Source organism: Salmo trutta, unplaced genomic scaffold, assembly GCF_901001165.1.
Source record: "Salmo trutta unplaced genomic scaffold, fSalTru1.1, whole genome shotgun sequence".
Lineage (NCBI taxonomy): Eukaryota > Metazoa > Chordata > Actinopteri > Salmoniformes > Salmonidae > Salmo > Salmo trutta.
Window position 1 is genome coordinate 11,082,071 of NW_021822911.1, and position 21,546 is coordinate 11,103,616.

A 21,546-nucleotide genomic window follows, 5' to 3' on the forward strand; every position below is an offset into this window, starting at 1 on the left:
AGCTAACTAACCAAAATACAGTGGGTGGTCCGCCCAGTTCTAACTAGGGTATTTAGACAACAATTTACCTACGGGTAGTGTATGCCCAAGGGCGACTTGTCTTGGTACCCTTTTTCCCACCATCAAACAAACAGTCATGCACCACAACAAAACAATACTCACAAGTCCTGTGTGGCTCAGTTGGTAGAGCATGGTGTTTGCAACGCCAGGGTTGTGGGTTCGATTCCCACGGGGGACCAGTACGGGAAAAAATGTATGAAATGTATGCATTCACTACTGTAAGTCGCTCTGGATAAGAGCGTCTGCTAAATGACTAAAAATGTAAAAATGTAAATGAAGGTACCGGACCACTGTGACATGTATGAGCAAAACAAACGAGCGATCTGCACACAGAGAGATCGAGCTCTAGAGAAAACGACTGACTGGGGTTTTAAACCAGGGAAAGGGATGTGATAGGGTAAAGGAGCAGGTGTCTTCTGATTACTGACTGATTGGGGAATGATGATTGCCACCTGTCAGGGGAGAAGGAGAGAAAAGAAACACACATACAGGATACACACTACCTGTATCTGTAACACTATCTGTCTCTATCTTACTAATTTCTGTCTTTCTCTGTGTGTTTCTGTCTATGTGTCTGTCTTTCTAATTTCTGTCTGTGTGTCTTTCTCTGTCTGTATGTATCTGTCTGACTGTCTGTATGTGTCTGTCTGTCTGTCTGTCTGTCTGTCTCTGTCTGTCTGTCCCGCTTTCTGTCTGTCTGTCTCTCTTTGTCTGTATGTGTCTGTCTGTGTTTGTCTCTGTCTGTCTGTCTGTCTGTCTCTGTCTCTCTGTTTGTCTGTCCCGCTTTCTGTCTGTGTCTCTGTTTGTCTGTCTGTCTGTCTGTGTCTCTTTCTGTCTGTCTGTATGTGTCTGTCTGTGTTTGTCTCTGTCTGTCTGTCTCTGTCTGTCTCTGACTGTCTGTTCCGCTTTCTGTCTGTGTCTCTGTTTGTCTGTCTGTCTCTTTCTGTCTGTCTCTGACTTTCTGTCTATGTCTGTCCGTACTCACTCACTCCCTGGATGAGGAGATGTAATCTCATGTTTTGTCCACAGAAACCAACAGGAGAGATCAGAGTCAGAGATTCTCAGTGGTCAGTCTTCCCAGAGTCATCAAACAGACCTGGACTCTATATTCAGTGTATGTGATCCTGTTATGAACATTTGTTTTTGTTTACCTCAAGTAAAGTTGATCTGTCAATTATTCATTATTGTGTTAATGAGAAAGCATTTCTTCTCTTGCTTAACGTATTTACTTGATTTATTTCAGTTGCTTGAAGAGAAAATTATGACATTTGTGAAGAACGAGCTGAAGATGTTCAAGAGGATTCTTAGTCCTGAACTCCCAGAAGGCTTTGAGAGTCAGAAGCAGGATGAGGAAGTGGTGGATGCTGAAGATGAGAAGCAGGAGAGCAGTGCCAGAGAGGGGGCTCTGAAGATCACACTGCACGTCCTGAGGAAAATGAACCAGAAGGAGCTCGCTGACACACTGGAGAAATGTAAGATCTGTCTGCCTCATGTTGAATGCTGTTGTATAACATTTAAAAGCTGTAGCTAAAGTACAGCTAAAGTAGCTGTGTAACTCAATGATATTGTAGCAGCCTTAACACAACACCTAGTGACCTCGTCAAGTAGCAGCAGGGATGTGTTGTGGTGATTAATTTAGAGAGAGAGAGAGACAACATTAATAATACCATCAATAATACCAATAATAATATAATCAGTCACACCAGTCTGTAATGCATTATGAAAACATTTACACATTTATACAGTCAGTTAAGAGAATAAATTAATATAATTTTAAACTTTATAACAGTCCTACAATACTGTAGTTATTAAAACAGACATAATATTAATATCCTCTGTGTTATTTCTAGATTCAGATGAGCTTGCTGTGATTTGCCAACGTGAACTCAAATCTAATCTAAAGAAGAAGTTTCAATGTGTATTTGAGGGGATCGCTAAACAAGGAAACCCAACACTTCTCAATAAGATCTACACAGAGCTCTACATCACAGAGGGAGGAACAGGAGAGGTCAATAATGAACATGAGCTGAGACAGATTGAGACAACAAGCAGGAAACAAGCAAGACCAGAGACTGCAGTCAAATGTAACGACATCTTCAAACCCTTAACTGGACAAGACAAACTTATCAGAACTGTGCTGACAAAGGGAGTCGCTGGCATTGGAAAAACAGTCTCTGTGCAGAAGTTCATTCTGGACTGGGCTGAAGGAAAAGCCAATCAGGATGTTCAATTTGTGTTTTCATTCCCTTTCCGGGAGCTGAATTTGATGAAAGGGGACAAACACACTTTGATTGAACTTCTTAATCACTTCTCAATGGAAACCAAACAATCAAGAATCTCCAACTACGACAAGTACAAAGTTGTGTTCATCTTTGATGGTCTGGATGAGTGCCGACTGCCCCTAGACTTCCAGAAGAACAAGATCTGTTGTGACGTCACAGAGTCAACCTCAGTGGATGTTCTGCTGACAAATCTCATCGAGGGAAATCTGCTTCCCTCTGCTCTCCTCTGGATAACTACCCGACCTGCAGCAGCCAATAAGATCCCTTCAGGGTGTGTTGACCAGGTAACAGAGGTACGAGGGTTCAATGACCCACAGAAAGACGAGTACTTCAGGAAGAGATTCAGGGATGAGGACCTGGCCAACAGAATCATCTCACACATAAAGACATCAAGGAGCCTCCACATCATGTGCCACATTCCAGTCTTCTGTTGGATTTCTGCAACAGTCCTCGAACACATGCTGAAACATAAGAGAGAAGAGATGCCCAAGACTCTGACTGAGATGTACACACACCTTGTGGTGTTTCATACCAAACAGAAGAATGAAAAGTATCTTGGGAAAGAAGAGACAGGTCCATACTGGAATAAAGAGAGCATTCTGTCACTGGGAAAACTGGCTTTTCAACAGCTTGTGAATGGCAATCTGATTTTCTATGAAGAAGACCTGAAAGAGGCTGGCATTGATGTCAATGAAGCCTCAGTGTACTCAGGATTGTGCACACAGATCTTTAAAGAGGATTGTGGGCTGTACCAGGACAAGGTGTACTGCTTCGTGCATCTGAGCATTCAGGAGTTTCTGGCTGCTGTATATGTGTTCCTCTCATTCATCAACAACAATGAGAATCTAATGGACAAACAGCAAACAAAGTCCAGTATATTTTCTTTGCTGTTCAGAGACAAGCCTGAAGTTACTTTCTACAAGAGTGCTGTGGATAAAGCCTTACAAAGTGAGACGGGAAACCTGGACCTGTTCCTCCGCTTCCTTCTGGGCCTCTCACTGGAGTCCAATCAGAAGCACTTACGAGGTCTACTGACAAAGACAAGAAGCAGCTCACAGAGCCATGAAGAAACAGTCCAGTACATCAAGGAGAAGATCAGGGAGAATCCCTCTCCAGAGAGGAGCATCAATCTGTTCCACTGTCTGAATGAACTGAATGACCATTCTCTAGTGGAGGAGATCCAAAGCTTCCTGAGATCAGGAAGTCTCTCAGAACCCAACCTGTCACCTGCACAGTGGTCGGCTCTGGTCTTTGTGTTGCTGACTTCAGAAAAGGAGCTGGATGTGTTTGACCTGAAGAAATACTCCAGATCAGAGGAAGGTCTTCTGAGGCTGCTGCCAGTAGTCAAAGCCTCCAGAGCTGTTCTGTGAGTAAATAAAATGACATTTAAGAACTTATCATCAGGAAGAAATATTCAGTTTAGAGAAAATATGTATTATAATATGTATATAATATTATATTGAACAACATATTGAATCAGATATTCAATCTATTATAACAATATGACCATACAATTCTAGGAGACGGAAGAAGAATCTATGTGTTGTTTGAGAGAATAAACCAAATGCATCTGCCATTGTCCTTCTACACTACTCGTTAAAATTAACAGTGTGTTTGTGAAGTCATGATGATCTCTTTGTCAGGCTGTCAGGCTGTGGAGTCACAGAGGAAGGCTGTGCTTCTCTGGTCTCAGCTCTGAGGTCAAACCCCTCACACCTGAGAGAGCTGGACCTGAGTAACAATGACCTGAAGGATTCAGGAGTGAAGCTGCTCTCTGCTGGACTGGAGGATCCACACTGCAGACTGGAGACTCTGAGGTCAGTATTCCTGTAGTTGGTCAACAAGTGATAACTGTTGTCGTGTCTTTCGGTACCATTAAACTGAAGATAGGTTTATCAATTAACTCCCTGTAATTATTATAACGCGATTAAACTGATTAATCGTTTAATTGTAATTAACTAGGACATCGGGGCACCAAGAAAAATATTCAGATTACAAAGTTATAATTTTCCTAATATAACTTTCCTATATTATAATATAGGCCGATTATCTTCTGGTTTGAATGGTGTATTTTACCTCGCATCCAGTCTCATTCCAAACGTCGTAAATTGTTGTATCTGCACGAACCCAGTCTTTACTAAAATCATCCATACATCAATTGTCTTAAAATCATTTATTTACTACACTAAGTAATTAACAGAAAACATACAAACAGTAATTATCGTCACAAAGGATTGGTATAGTAATGTGCCCTAATGGCTAACAAGCATGGCTGGTCTGTTAGACAATGGGTCATAAACGGTCAGCTGAAAAGTTACACAGAGTTCATTAATATTAACAATTGACAATTGAAGGCTCACACATTCGGGAACAATTGCAATCAATATATATTTACGCTCATGTGTCGTCGGGATCCTTGTTGGAGCGTCGTTCTGTTGGAGAGTTTTGTCCGCGTTCTCTCTCTGTCTCGGTTAGAATGGATCTTTCAGAGCGACATTCATTAATGTTGTCATAGAATGGATGTTTCGTTGGTCTTCGCGTTCGATGATATAATTTACTTAGCTGCGGACTAATAATTAATATCAAAGACTTGTTCTTATTCTGTCGGTCTCGATAGTAAAAGTTAACCACGTGGTATAGTTCACTTTCAGTAGAGTACTTGGATGGTCAAACCTATGGGCCAACTCGCAATGGAGTGTAGGCCTGGTCTCAAGAAATGTAAATCAGGGGGTGTTTTATAGTGCCCATAGAACAGGCTTGTCAAATGACGCCTGGTCCTGTATGTGTCCCTGGGGGCGTGCCTATGACTGAGTTAGACTTGGTTACAGAAATACAATTCTATCACATTAACATCAGTACATAGCATCTCAATGTATTACAAATAGCTTTATCCTTATTAATACATTTTATACAACCATGTGGATTCAGTCTCATCGCTGAGGCTATCATGTAGACCGTTTTAGGGTAATATGGCTATATTGTGTCTTCTGAGTATCACAAAATTGTACCAAGCGGACCAGTTCGTAGCTGGAGTCTTCATCAATCTTCCATATCTTCTCCAGAACACACATGTCGCTCGGTTCTCCAATTCTATGAGTTGGAAGAATTTCCTTTGTCTCTCTATGAAACATGTTGTAGTAGATTCTCCTCTTGGAATTTTTACAACCCTGGGTTGGGGGGAAGGTAGGTTGGGTGATGGTACAAAGGGAAGGGGGTCAACTGTCCTTCCTGTACCCAAAGAGGCCAACGTCATGACACTGTTCACCAGATCCACATGTGTTTACCAGGCACACATAGTCCACACCATACATTTTGGTGATATGCTCCAGCATGTTGGATTTGAGATCGAATGTTTCATATTAGGTGACAGTACAGAATGTCACCTTTTTTTGAGAGTATTCATGTTTTACCATTTAGAAATGAAAGAATTGTATGTATATACAGTGGCTTGCAAAAGTATTCACCCCCTTGGCATTTTTCCTATTTTGTTGCCTACTTGGTTAAATAAAGGTGAAATAAATCAAATAAAACAACCTGTAATTAAAATAGATGTTTGGGGGGGTCTGTATCATTTGATGTACACAACATGCCTACCACTTTGAAGATACAGAATATTTTTTGTTGTGAAAAAAACAAGAAATAAGAAAAAGAACTTGAGCGTGCATAACCTTTCACCCCCCCCCCCCCCCCCAAAGTCAATACTTTATAGAGCCACCTTTTGCAGCAATTACAGCTGCAAGTCTCTTGGGTATGTCTCTATAAGGTTGGCACATTTAGCCACTGGGATTTTTGACAATTTTTCAAGGCAAAACTGCTCCAGCTCCTTCAAGTTGGATGGGTTCCACTGGTGTACAGCAATCTGTAAGTCATTCCACAGATTCTCAATTGGATTGAGGTCTATGCTTTGACTTGACCATTCCAAGACATTTACATTTTTCCCCTTAAACCACTCGAGTGTTGCTTTAGCGGTCTCTAAATCTCTGGAAGTCTGAAACAGGTTTCCCTCAAGAATTTCCCTGTATTTAGCCCCATCCATCATTCCTTCAAATCTGACCAGTTTCCCAGTGCCTGCCGATGAAAAACATCCCCACAGCATGATGCTGCTGGGGATGGTGTTCTCGGGGTCATCAGAGGTGTTGGGTTTGCGCCAGACATAGTGTTTTCTTTGATGGCCAAAAAGCAGAAGTTTAGTCTCATCTGAGCAGAGTACCTTCTTCCATATGTTTGGGGAGTCTGCCACATGCCTTTTGGTCAACACCAAACGTGTTTGCTTATTTTTTTCTTTAAGCAATGGCTTTTTTTCTGGCCACTCTTCCGTAAAGCCCAGCTCTGTGGAGTGTACGGCTTAAAGTGGTCCTATGGACAGATATTCCCATCTCTGCTGTGGAGCTTTGCAGCTCTTTCAGGGTTATCTTTGCCTCTCTGATTAACCTCTTACATCTAGATATGCCGCTAGCGGAACGCCTCGCCAATATCCAATGATAGAGCGTGGCGCGAATTACAAAGTCCTCAAAAATCCCAAAACTTCAATTTTTCAAACATATTTTATACCATTTTAAAGACAAGACTCTCCTTTATCTAACCACATTGTCCGATTTCAAAAAGGCTTTACAATGAAAGCAAAACATTAGATTATGTCAGGAGAGTACCCAGCCAGAAATAATCAAACATTTTTCAAGCTAGCATATAATGTCACAAAAACCCAAACCACAGCTAAATGCAGCACTAACCTTTGATGATCTTCATCAGATGACACTCCTAGGACATTATGTTATACAATACATGCATGTTTTGTTCAATCAAGTTCATATTTATATAAAAAAACAGCTTTTTACATTAGCATGTGACGTTCAGAACTAGCATACCCACCGAACACTTCCGGTGAATTTACTAAATTACTCACAATAAACGTTCACAAAAAACATAACAATTATTTTAAGAATTATAGATACAGAACTCCTTTATGCAATCGCTTGGTCCGATTTTAAAATAGCTTTTCGGTGAAAGCACATTTTGCAATATTCTGAGTAGATAGCCCGGCCATCATGGCTAGCTATTTTGACACCCACCAAGTTTGGCACTCACCAAACTCAGATTTACTATAAGAAAAATTGGATTACCTTTGCTGTTCTTCGTCAGAATGCACTCCCAGGACTTCTACTTCAACACCCAATGTTGTTTTGGTTCCAAATAATTCATAGTTATATCCAAATTGCTGCGTTTTGTTCTTGCGTTCAAGACACTATCCGAAGGGTGAAGCGCCGGCGCATATCGTGACAAAAATTTTCAAAATATTCCATTACCGTACTTTGAAGCATGTCAAACGCTGTTTAAAATCAATTTTTATGCGATTTTTCTTGTAAAATAGCGATAATATTCCGACCGGGAGACCTGTCAGTGTTTTCGTTCAAACACTGACAGTTGAAAATGGAGTCTTCACATGCATGCGCACGCCCGTGTCATTGTTCTCAGAGCGACCACTTTCCAAATGCCCTACTGTTTTTCGCCCAGGGACTGCAGAGTCATCATTACCCTGTTCTGGCACCTTCTGAGAGCCTATGGGAGCCTTAGAAAATGTCACGTTACAGCAGAGATCCTCTATTTTCCATAAAGAGGCTATAGAAGGACAAGGAATGGTCAGAGAGGGCACTTCCTGTATGGAATCTTCTCAGGTTTTGGCCTGCCATATGAGTTCTGTTATACTCTCAGACACCATTCAAACAGTTTTAGAAACTTTAGGGTGTTTTCTATCCACATCTACTAATTATATGCATATTCTAGTTTCTGGGCAGGAGTAATAACCAGATTAAATCGGTTACGTTTTTTATCCGGCCGTTAAAATACTGCCCCCTATCCTAAACAGGTTAATGCCCCCCTTGCCTGGTCTGTGAGTTTTGGTGGGCGGCCCTCTCTTGGCAGGTTTGTTGTGGTGCCATATTCTTTCCATTTTTTAATAATGGATTTAATGGTGCTCCGTGGGATGTTCAAAGTTTCTGATATTTTTTTATAACCCAACCCTGATCTGTACTTCTCCACAACTCTGTCCCTGACCTGTTTGGAGAGCTCCTTGGTCTTCATGGTGCCGCTTGCTTGGTGGTGCCCCTTGCTTAGTGGTGTTGTAGACTCTGGGGCCTTTCAGAACAGGTGTATATATACTGAGATCATGTGACAGATCATGTGACACTTAGATTGCACACATGTGGAGTTTATTTAACTAATGATGTGACTTCTGAAGGTATTTGGTTGCACCAGATATTATTTATAGGCTTCATAGCAAAGGGGGTGAATACATATGCACGCACCACTTTTCTGTTTTTAACTTTATTTTTTAAACAAGTCATTTTTTTTATTTCTCTTGACCAATTTGGACTATTTTGTGTTTGTCCATTACATGAAATCCAAATAAAATCAATTTAAATTACAGGTTGTAATGCAACAAAATGGGAAAAACGCCAAGGGGGATGAATACATTTGCAAGGCTCTGTAGTTCTACCATTTGAAGAAGTATTAATTATTTGGACTAATTCACTTATATTGTATTAAAGTAGTCATAAGTTTAGTAGTTGTACCATATTCCATGCCTGCAGTGATTACATCAAGCTTGTGATTCTACAAACTTGTTGAATTCATTTGCAGTTTGTTTTGATTGTATTTTGGATTATGTTTTTCCTAATAGAAACTGATTGGTGAATAATGTCCTGTCATTTTGGAGTCACTTCACTTGTATTGTCAGTAAGAATAAGAATGAATCGAGAATGATGATGAATGAGAAAGTTACAGCGGCACAATGATCATACCCCCTCTGTTATTGGTAATGGTGAGAGGTTAGCATGTTTTGTTGTAGCCTCTGTTATTGGTAATGGTGAGAGGTTAGCATGTTTTGTTGTAGTCTCTGTTATTGGTAATGTTGAGAGGTTAGCATGTTTTGTTGTAGCCTCTGTTATTGGTAATGGTGAGAGGTTAGCATGTTTTGTTGTATCCTCTGTTATTGGTAATGGTGAGAGGTTAGCATGTTTTGTTGTAGCCTCTGTTATTGGTAATGGTGAGAGGTTAGCATGTTTTGTTGTAGTCTCTGTTATTGGTAATGGTGAGAGGTTAGCATGTTTTGTTGTAGCCTCTGTTATTGGTAATGGTGAGAGGTTAGCATGTTTTGTTGTAGCCTCTGCTATTGGTAATGGTGAGAGATTAGCATGTTTTGTTGTAGTCTCTGTTATTGGTAATGGTGAGAGGCTAGCATGTTTTGTTGTAGCCTCTGTTATTGGTAATGGTGAGAGGTTAGCATGTTTTGCTGTAGCCTCTGTAATTTGTAATGGTGAGAGGTTGTCATGTTTTGTTGTTGCCTCTGTTATTGGTAATGGTGAGAGGTTAGCATGTTTTGTTGTAGCCTCTGTTATTGGTAATGGTGAGAGGTTAGCATGTTTTGTTGTAGCCTCTGTTATTGGTAATGGTGAGAGGTTAGTATGTTTTGTTGTATCCTCTGGTATTGGTAATGGTGAGAGGTTAGCATGTTTTGTTGTATCCTCTGTTATTGGTAATGGTGAGAGGTTAGCATGTTTTGTTGTATCCTCTGTTATTGGTAATGGTGAGAGGTTAGCATGTTTTGTTGTGGCCTCTGTAACTTTCTCACTCATTCTAATTCATGATTCATTCATGATTTTTCTTTATCATGGCATCATCAGAATTTCATTTTTAAGTGTGAATCACATACAGTTGAAGTCAGAAGTGTACATACACTTAGGTTGGAGTCGTTAAAACGTGTTTTTGAACCACTCCACAAATTTCTTGTTAACAAACTATAGTTTTGGCAAGTCGGTTAGGGCATCTACTTTGTGCATGACACAAGTAATTTTTGAAACAATTGTTTACAGACAGATTATTTCACTTATAATTCACTGTATCACAATTCCAGTGGGTCAGAAGTTTACATACACTAAGTTGACTGTGCCTTTAAACAGCATGGAAAATTCCAGAAAATTATGTTATGGCTTTAGAAGCATCTGGTAGGCTAATTGACATCATTTGGATGTATTTCAAGGCCTACCTTCAAACTCAGTGCCTCTTTGCTTGACATCATGGGAAAATGAAAAGAAATCAGCCAAGATCTCAGGAAAAAAAATGTAGACCTCCACAAGTATGGTTCATCCTTGGGAACAATTTCCAAACGCCTGAAGGTAACACGTTCATCTGTTCAAACAATAGTACGCAAGTCTAAACACCATGGGACCACACAGCCGCCATTCCGCTCAGGAAGGAGACGCGTTCTGTCTCCTAGAGATTAACTTACTTTGGTGCAAATCAATCCCAGAACAACAGCAACGGACCTTGTGAAGATGTTGGAGGAAACAGGTACAAAAGTATCTATATCCACAGTAAAACGAGTCCTATATCGACATAATCTGAAAGGTTGCTCAGCAAGGAAGAAGCCACTGCTCCAAAACCACCATAAAAAAAGCCAGACTACGGTTTGCAACTGCACATGGGGACAAAGATCGTACTTTTTGGAGAAATGTCCTCTGGTCAGATGAAACAATACAAGAACTGTTTGGCCATAATGACCATTGTTATGTTTGGAGGAAAAAGGGGGAGGCTTGCAAGCCAAAGAACACCATCCCAACCGTGAAGCCCGGGGGTGGCAGCATCATGTTGTGGGGGTGTTTTGCTGCAGGAGGGACTGGTGCACTTCACAAAATAGATGGCATCATGAGGGAGGAAAATTATGTGGATATATTGATGCAACATCTCAAGACATCAGTCAGGAAGTTAAAGCTTGGTCACAAATGGGTCTTCCAAATGGAAAATGACCCCAACGATACTTCGAAACTTGTGGCAAAATGGCTTAAGGACAACAAAGTCAAGGTATTGGAGTGGCCATCACAAAACCCTGACCTCAATCCTATAGAAAATTTGTGGGCAGAACTGAAAAAGCGTGTGCGAGCAAGAGGCCTACAAACCTGACTCAGTTACACCAGCTCTGTCAGGAGGAATGGGCCAAAATTCACCCAACTTATTGTGGGAAGCTTGTGGAAGGATACCCGAAACGTTTAACCCAAGTTAAACCATTTAAAGGCAATGCTACCAAATACTAATTGAGTGTATGTAAACTTCTGACCCACTGGGAATGTGATGAAAGAAATAAAAGCTGAAATTAATCATTCTCTCTACTATTATTCTGACATTTCACATTCTTAAAATAAAGTGGTGATCCTAACTGACCTAAGACGGGATTTTTACCAGGATTAAATGTCAGGAATTGTAAAAATTGAGTTTAAATGTATTTGGCTAAGGTGTATGTAAACTTCTGACTTCAACTGTGTGTATTAAAATACCCTCAAATAAAAGGTGACATTATCTACTGTCACCTCATATGAAACATTTGATCTGAAATCCAAAATGTTGGAGTATAGAGCCACATTTAAAATGTTAGCTTCACTGTCAAAATAGATATGGTGTGGACTGTATACTCAATACAATCTAAATCTGATACCTCACTGTCTGTCTTCTGACTGATACTGCTTTTAAACTGGTCTGGTCAGTCTACTCAAATATTTGTACTATATATGTTTCTATCTGCAGGAAATACTTTGATCATTTGTCATTTTTAATGATGATACATTAATTTACGAATAGATATGGAAGGTTTCAGGACACTGATATCTGAATATGTTGAAAAAATATACTGCCACTATTTTCACCACCAAAGCATAGCAGTGTGATTTTAATATGATTTGACTCTTTGCAGGCTGTCAGGCTGTGGAGTCACAGAGGAAGGCTGTGCTTCTCTGGTCTCAGCTCTGAGGTCAAACCCCTCACACCTGAGAGAGCTGGACCTGAGTAACAATGACCTGAAGGATTCAGGAGTGAAGCTGCTCTCTGCTGGACTGGAGGATCCCCACTGCAGACTGGAGACTCTGAGGTCAGTATTCCTGTAGTTGGTCAACAAGTGATAACTGTTCACCAGATCCACGTGTTTACCAGGCACACATAGTCCACACCATATGTGTTTGGACAGTGAAGCTTACAGTTTTAAATTTGGTGCTATGCTCCAGCATTTTGGATTTGAGATGTTTCATATTAGGTGACAGTACAGAATGTCACCTTTTATTTGAGGGTATTTTCATACATATCTGTTTTACCATTTAGAAATTAAAGCACTTTCTGTACGTAGTTCTCCCATTTGAAGAAGTCTTAATTATTTGGACAAATTCACTTATATTGTATTAAAGTAGACATAAGTTTAGTATTTAGTCCCATGTTCCATGCCTGCAGTGATTACATCAAGCTTGTGATTCTACAAACTTGTTGAATTCATTTTTCAGTTAGTTTTGGTTGTGTTTTGGATGTTTTTCCTAATAGAAACTGAATGGTGAATAATGTCCTGTCATTTTGGAGTCACTTCACTTGTATTGTCAGTAAGAATAGAAGATGTTTCTGAACACTTCTACATTCATGTGGATGCTACCATGATTATGAATAATCATGAATAAATTGTTAATGATGATGAATGAGAAATTTACAGAGGCACAAAGATCAGACCCCCTTTGTTATTGGTGTTATTCTGTATACTTCTGGCCCTTCTTTGGACACTGTGTTAACTAACCTCCAGACGAGCTTCAATGCCATACAGCTCTCCTTCCGTGGCCTCCAACTGCTCTTAAATACAAGTAAAACTAAATGCATGCTCTTCAACCGATCGCTGCCTGCACCTGCCCGCCTGTCCAGCATCACAACTCTGGACGGTTCTGACTTAGAATATGTGGACAACTACAAATACCTAGGTGTCTGGTTAGACTGTAAACTCTCCTTCCAGACTCACTATAAGCATCTGTAAGGGCTGTCGTGAGAGAGAGACCAAGGTGCAGCGGAGTTAGTGTTCATCTTGGAATTTAATAGAACAAAAGAGAACACTACAAAAATGAACAAAAACACGACAGCAAAACAGTCCTGTTATGAAAATATCTAAACAGAAACAATTACCCACAAAACCCAAAGGAAAAACATGCTCCTTATGTGTGACTCCTAATCAACAACAACGAACTACAGCTGTGCCTGATTGGGAGCCACACACGGCCCAAAACAAAGAAATACAAAAAAACAAAATAAAGAACAAAAAACCCCTCTCTATGGCCAGGGCGTTACAGCATCTCCAATCCAAAATTAAATCTAGTATTGGCTTCCTATTTCGCAACATAGCATCCTTCACTCATGCTGCCAAACATACCCTCGTAAAACTGACCATCCTACCGATCCTCGACTTCGGCGATGTCATTTACAAAATAGCCTCCAACACCCTACTCAATAAATTGGATGCAGTCTATCACAGTGCCATCCGTTTTGTCACCAAAGCCCCATATACAGTGTGGGAAAAAAGTATTTGATCCCCTGCTGATTTTGTACGTTTGCCCACTGACAAAGAAAGGATCAGTCTATAATTTTAATGGTAGGTTTATTTGAACAGTGAGAGACAGAATAACAACAAAACATCCAGAAAAACTCATGTCAGAAATGTTATAAATTGATTTGCATTTTAATGAGGGAAATAAGTATTTGACCCCCTCTCAATCAGAAAAATGTCTGGCTCCCAGGTGTCTTTTATACAGGTAACGAGCTGAGATTAGGAGCACACTCTTAAAGGGAGTGCTCCTAACCGCAACTTGTTACCTGTAAAAAAGATACCTGTCCACAGAAGCAATCAATCAGATTCCAAACTCTCCACCATGGCCAAGACCAAAGAGCTCTCCAAGGATGACAGGGACAAGATTGTAGACCTACACAAGGCTGGAATGGGCTGCACGACCATCGCCAAGCAGCTTGATGAGAAGGTGACAACATTTGGTGCGATTATTCGCAAATGGAAAAAACACAAAAGAAATGTCAATATCCCTCGGCCTGGGGCTCCATGCAAGATCTCACCTCGTGAAGTTGCAATGATCATGAGAATGGTGAGGAATCAGCCCAGAACTACACGGGAGGATCTTGTCAATGATCTCAAGGAAGCTGGGACCATAGTCACCAAGAAAACAATTGGTAACACACTACGTCGTGAAGGACTGAAATCCTGCAGCGCCCGCAAGGTCCCCCTGCTCAAGAATACATATACATGCCCGTCTGAAGTTTGCCAATGAACATCTGAATGACTCAGAGGACAACTGGTGAAAGTGTTGTGGTCAGATGAGTCCAAAATGGAGCTCTTTGACATCAACTCAACTCGCCGTGTTTGGAGGAGGAGGAATGCTGCCTATGACCCCAAGAACACCATCTCCACCGTCAAACATGGAGGTGGAAACATTATGCTTTGGGGGTGTTTTTCTGCTAAGGGGACAGGACAACTTCACCGCATCAAAGGGACGATGGACGGGGCCATGTACCGTCAAATCTTGGGTGAGAACCTCCTTCCCTTAGCCAGGGCATTGAAAATGGGTTGTGGATGGGTATTCCAGCATGACAATGACCCAAAACACACGGCCAAGGCAACAAAAGAGTGGCTCAAGAAGAAGCACATTAAGGTCCTGGAGTGGCCTAGCCAGTCTCCAGACCTTAATCCCATAGAAAATCTGTGGAGGGAGATGAAGGTTCAAGTTGCCAAACGTCAGCCTTGAAACCTTAATGACTTGGAGAAGATCTGCAAAGAGGAGTGGGACAAAATCCCTCCTGAGATGTGTGCAAACCTGGTGGCCAACTACAAGAAATGTCTGACCTCTGTGATTGCCAACAAGGGTTTTGCCACCAAGTACTAAGTCATGTTTTGCAGAAGGGTCAAACACTTATTTCCCTCATTAAAATGCAAATAATTGTATAACATTTTTGACATGCGTTTTTCTGGATTTTTTTGCTGTTATTCTGTCTCTCACTGTTCAAATAAACCTACCATTAAAATTATAGACTGATCATTTCTTTGTAAGTGGGCAAACGTACAAAATCAGCAGGGGATCAAATACTTTTTTCCCCCACTGTACTACCCACCACTGCGACCTGTACGCTCTCGTTGTCTGGCCCTCGCTTCATACTCGTCGCCAAACCCACTGGCTCCAGGTCATCTACAAGACCCTGCTAGGTAAAGCCCCGCCTTATCTCAGCTCACTGGTCACCATAGCAGCACCCACCTGTAGCACGCGCTCCAGCAGGTATATCTCCCTGGTCACCCCCAAAGCCACTTCCTCCTTCGGCCACCTCTTCTTCCAGTTCTCTGCTGCCAATGACTGGAACGAACTACAAAAATCTCTAAAAACTGGAAAAACTTATCTCCCTCACTAGCTTTAAGCACCAGCTGTCAGAGCAGCTCACAGATTACTGCACCTGTACATAGCCCATCTATAATTTAGTCCAACTACCTCTTCCCCTACTGTATTTATTTATTTAGCTCCTTTGCACCCCATTATTTCTACTTTGCACTTTCTTCCACTGCATATCTACCATTCCAGTGTTTTACTTGCTATATTGTATTTACTTTGCCACCATGGCCTTTTTTTGCCTTTACCTCCCTTATTTCACTTCATTTGCTCACATTGTATATAGACTTATTTTTCTACTGTATTATTGACTGTATGTTTGTGTAATACCCTTGTTTGAACCAAGTATTGAGTGTATTTGTTATAATTAATTGGTATTATATTTAAAAGATGATTGAATTGCTCCTAAACTGTAATGTTAATGCATTATGCTTTTTGAAGAAATATTTATTTAATGTATAAGTGAATAGTTTGTTTTACTTTGAAGTTGAAGTTTTGACCAATAAGGTCGCTTGTTAAGTTGTGGCCAATGGGAGTTGACCTGGTTAACGGGAGGGAAAAAGACGTTGATGAAAGGATGGTCGTTTTACCTCAGGGCGGTTGGTGAAGAAAAATTATAAAAGAAGACGACAGAACTACAACAAAACCCATAGCTACTAACAGATGAAGGGAAATACATGTTTTAGTTAATAAAATAGTTGTTATAATTTAGTTAAAACTTAGTAAAGACTGAAGCTACCGTCTCGTCGTGTAGAGGTATTAGCCAGCCGAGAGGTTAGCCTAGCATCGTGTGACACCGGGAGATAATTGCTTGGGAAGCTTAACGAGTTCGTGTTGCCATGGGGATATCGGTTACTAAGGAGGACTGTCTGCATGGGTAGGTGTGCTGCCATGGGGATATCGGTTACTAAGGAGGACTGTCTGCATGGGTAGCTGTGTTGCCATGGGGATATCGGTTACTAAGGAGGACTGTCTGCATGGGGAGCTGTGCTGCCTTGGACTTGGTGAGGAAACCTGCATGGAACTGCCATACTTCGCTGAGGGAATATCTACCAAGTCGTGAGTAACCACAATGTGAGGTGCTTAATTTGGACACGGGTTGTGCACGACTCATTGGGGTTTATTTTTAATTTTTTTTATTTTAAAATAAAGGTGAAATAAATAAATTGGTTATGGTGAGAGGTTAGCATGTTTTGTTGTAGCCTCTGTTATTGGTAATGGTGGGAGGTTAGCATGTTTTGTTGTAGCCTCTGTTATTGGTAATGGTGAGAGGTTAGCATGTTTTGTTGTAACCTCTGTTATTGGTAATGGTGAGAGGTTAGCATGTTTTGTTGTAGCCTCTGTTATTGGTAATGGTGAGAGGTTAGCATGTTTTGTTGTAGCCTCTGTTACATTAGCTCTGACAAATTGAAAACCCTAGTCATTGGCGACTCCATTACCCGCAGTATTAGACTTAAAACTAATCATCCAGCGATCATACACTGTTTACCAGGGGGCAGGGCTACCGACGTTAAGGCTAATCTAAAGACGGTGCTGGCTAAAGCTAAAACTGGCGAGTGTAGAGAGTATAGAGATATTGTTATCCACGTCGGCACCAACGATGTTAGGATGAAACAGTCAGAGGTCACCAAGCGCAACATAGCTTCAGCATGTAAATCAGCTAGAAAGATGTGTCGGCATCGATTAATTGTCTCTGGCCCCCTCCCAGTTAGGGGGAGTGATGAGCTCTACAGCAGAGTCTCACAACTCAATCGCTGGATGAAAACTGTTTTCTGCCCCTCCCAAAAGATAGAATTTGTAGATAACTGGCCCTCTTTCTGGGATTCACCCACAAACAGGACCAAGCCTGGCCTGCTGAGGAGTGACGGACTCCATCCTAGCTGGAGGGGTGCTCTCATCTTATCTACGAACATAGACAGGGCTCTAACTCCTCTAGCTCCACAATGAAATAGGGTGCAGGCCAGGCAACAGGCTGTTAGCCAGCCTGCCAGCTTAGTGGAGTCTGCCACTAGCACAGTTAGCGTAGTCAGCTCAGCTTTCCCCATTGAGACCGTGTCTGTGCCTCGATCTAGGTTGGGCAAAATTAAAAATGGCGGTGTTCGCTTCAGTAATCTTACTAGTATAAAGACCTCCTCCATTCCTGCCATTATTGAAAGAGATTGTGATACTTCACATCTCAAAATTGGGTTACTTAATGTTAGATCCCTCACTTCCAAGGCAGTTATAGTCAATGAACTAATCACTGATCATAATCTTGATGTGATTGGCCTGACTGAAACATGGCTTAAGCCTGATGAATTTACTGTGTTAAATGAGGCCTCACCCCCTGGTTACACTAGTGACCATACCCCCCGTGCATCCGGCAAAGGCGGAGGTGTTGCTAACATTTACGATAGCAAATTTCAATTTACAAAAAAAAAACAATGACGTTTTCGTCTTTTGAGCTTCTAGTCATGAAATCTATGCAGCCTACTCAATCACTTTTTATAGCTACTGTTTACAGGCCTCCTGGGCCATATGCCGTGTTCCTTACTGAGTTCCCTGAATTCCTATCGGATCTTGTAGTCATAGCAGATAATATTCTAATTTTTGGTGACTTTAACATTCACATGGAAAAGTCCACAGACCCACTCCAAAAGGCTTTCGGAGCCATCATCGACTCAGTGGGTTTTGTCCAACATGTCTCTGGACCTAATCACTGCCACAGTCATACTCTGGACCTAGTTTTGTCCCATGGAATAAATGTTGTGGATCTTAATGTTTTTCCTCATAATCCTGGATTATCGGACCACCATTTTATTGCGTTTACAATTGCAACAAATAATCTGCTCAGACCCCAACCAAGGAAGATTAAAAGTCGTGCTATAAATTCTCAGACAACCCAAAGATTCCTTGATGCCCTTCCAGACTCCCTCTGCCTACCCAAGGACGTCAGAGGACAAGAATCAGTTAACCACCTAACCGAGGAACTCAATTTAACCTTGCGCAATACCCTAGATGCAGTTGCACCCCTAAAAATTAAAAACATCTGTCATAAGAAACTAGCTCCCTGGTATACAGAAAATACACGAGCTCTGAAGCAAGCTTCCAGAAAATTGGAACGGAAATGGCGCCACACTAAACTGGAAGTCTTCCGACTAGCTTGGAAAGACAGTACCGTGCAGTATCGAAGAGCCCTCACTGCTGCACGATCATCCTATTTTTCCAACTTAATTGAGGAAAATAAGAACAATCCGAAATTTATTTTTGACACTGTCGCAAAGCTAACTAAAAAGCAGCATTCGCAAATGGAGGATGGCTTTCACTTCAGCAGTAATAAATTTATGAACTTCTTTGAGGAAAAGATCAAGATCATTAGAAAGCAAATTACGGACTCCTCTTTAAATCTGGGTATTCCTCCAGGGCTCCATTGTCCTGAGTCTGCACAACTCTGCCAGGACCTAGGATCAAGGGAGATACTAAAGTGTTTTAGTACTATATCTCTTGACATAATGATGAAAATAATCATGGCCTCCAAACCCTCAAGCTGCATACTGGACCCTATTCCAACTAAACTACTGAAAGAGCTGCTTCCTGTGCTTGGCCCTCCTATGTTGAACATAATAAACGGCTCTCTATCCACCGGATGTGTACCAAGCTCACTAAAAGTGGCAGTAATAAAGCCTCTCTTGAAAAAGCCGAATCTTGACCCAGAAATTATAAAAAACTATCGGCCTATATCGAATCTTCCATTCCTCTCAAAAATTTTAGAAAAAGTTGTTGCGCAGCAACTCACTGCCTTCCTGAAGACAAACAATGTATACGAAACGCTTCAGTCTGGTTTTAGACCCCATCATAGCACTGAGACTGCACTTGTGAAGGTGGTAAATGACCTTTTAATGACGTCAGACCGAGGCTCTGCATCTGTCCTCATGCTCCTAGATCTTAGTGCCGCTTTTGATACCATCGATCACCACATTCTTTTGGAGAGATTGGAAACCCAAATTGGTCTACATGGACAAGTTCTGGCCTGGTTTAGATCTTATCTGTCGGAAAGATATCAGTTTGTCTCTGTGAATGGTTCGTCCTCTGACAAATCAATTGTAAATTTCGGTGTTCCTCAAGGTTCCGTTCTAGGACCACTATTGTTTTCACTATATATTTTACCTCTTGGGGATGTCATTCGAAAACATAATGTTAAATTTCACTGCTATGCGGACGACACACAGCTGTACATTTCAATGAAACATGGTGAAGCCCCAAAATTGCCCTCGCTAGAAGCCTGTGTTTCAGACATAAGGAAGTGGATGGCTGCAAATTTTCTACTTTTAAACTCGGACAAAACAGAGATGCTTGTCCTAGGTCCCAAGAAACAAAGAGATCTTCTGTTGAATCTGACAATTAATCTGGATGGTTGTACAGTCGTCTCAAATAAAACTGTGAAGGACCTCGGCGTTACTCTGGACCCTGATCTCTCTTTTGAAGAACATATCAAGACTGCTTCAAGGACAGCTTTTTTCCATCTACGTAACATTGCAAAAATCAGAAACTTTCTGTCCAAAAATGACGCAGAAATATTAATCCATGCTTTTGTTACTTCTAGGCTCGACTACTGCAATGCTCTACTTTCCGGCTACCCGGATAAAGCACTAAACAAACTTCAGTTAGTGCTAAATACGGCTGCTAGAATCCTGACTAGAACCAAAAAATTTGATCATATTACTCCAGTGCTAGCCTCCCTACACTGGCTTCCTGTTAAGGCAAGGGCTGATTTCAAGGTTTTACTGCTAACCTACAAAGCATTACATGGGCTTGCTCCTACCTATCTTTCCGATTTGGTCCTGCCGTACATACCTACACGTACGCTACGGTCACAAGACGCAGGCCTCCTAATTGTCCCTAGAATTTCTAAGCAAACGGCTGGAGGTAGGGCTTTCTCCTATAGAGCTCCATTTTTATGGAATGGTCTACCTACCCATGTGAGAGACGCAGACTCAGTCTCAACCTTTAAGTCTTTACTGAAGACTTATCTCTTCAGTAGGTCCTATGATTAAGTATAGTCTGGCCCAGGAGTGTGAAGGTGAACGGAAAGGCTGGAGCAACGAACCGCCCTTGCTGTCTCTGCCTTGTCGGTTCCCCTCTTCCCACTGGGATTCTCTGCCTCTAACCCTTTTACAGGGGCTGAGTCACTGACTTACTGGTGTTCTTCCATGCCGTCCATGGGAGGGGTGCGTCACTTGAGTAGGTTGAGCCACTGACGTGGTCTTCCTGTCTGGGTTGGCGCCCCCCCCTTGGGTTGTGCCGTGGCGGAGATCTTTGTGGGCTATACTCGGCCTTGTCTTCGGACGGTAAGTTGGTGGTTGTAGATATCCCTCTAGTGGTGTGGGGGCTGTGCTTTGGCAGAGTGGGTGGGGTTATATCCTGCCTGTTTGGCCCTGTCCGGGGGTATCATCGGATGGGGACACAGTGTCTTCTGATCCCTCCTGTCTCAGCCTCCAGTATTTATGCTGCAGTAGTTTATGTGTCGGGGGGCTAGGGTCAGTCTGTTACATCTGGAGTATTCTCTTGTCTTATCCGGTGTCCTGTGTGAATGTAAATATGCTCTCTCTAATTCTCTCTTTCTCTCTTTCTTTCTTTCTCTCGGAGGACCTGAGCCCTAGGACCATGCCTCAGGACTACCTGGCATGATGACTCCTTGCTGTCCCCAGTCCACCTGGCCATGCTGCTGCTCCGGTTTCAACTGTTCTGCCTGCGGCTACGGAACCCTGACCTGTTCACCGGACGTGCTTGTTGCACCCTCGACAATTACTATGATTATTATTATTTGACCATGCTGGTCATTTACGAACATTTTAACATCTTGACCATGTTCTGTTATAATATCCACCCGGCACAGCCAGAAGAGGACTGGCCACCCCTCATAGCCTGGTTCCTCTCTAGGTTTCTTCCTAGGTTTTTGGCCTTTCTCAGGAGTTTTTCCTAGGGAGTTTTTCCCAGCC

The 21,546-nt window shown here is 41.7% G+C and overlaps 1 protein-coding gene across 1 annotated transcript in view; it reads left to right on the forward strand.

Annotated features, from left to right (window-relative positions):
- Nucleotides 1–1,312: 1,312 nt before the first annotated feature.
- Nucleotides 1,313–21,546, forward strand: part of LOC115186467 (NLR family CARD domain-containing protein 3-like) — a gene marked incomplete at its 5' end in the record, with an annotated part of 24,629 nt that continues 4,395 nt past the window's right edge. Inside the window, 4 exons of the mRNA XM_029746091.1 lie at nucleotides 1,313–1,532; nucleotides 1,917–3,708; nucleotides 3,986–4,159; nucleotides 12,082–12,202. Of these exons, the coding sequence (XP_029601951.1) occupies nucleotides 1,313–1,532; nucleotides 1,917–3,708; nucleotides 3,986–4,159; nucleotides 12,082–12,202 (2,307 nt within the window). The remainder of the gene's footprint in view (nucleotides 1,533–1,916; nucleotides 3,709–3,985; nucleotides 4,160–12,081; nucleotides 12,203–21,546) is intronic.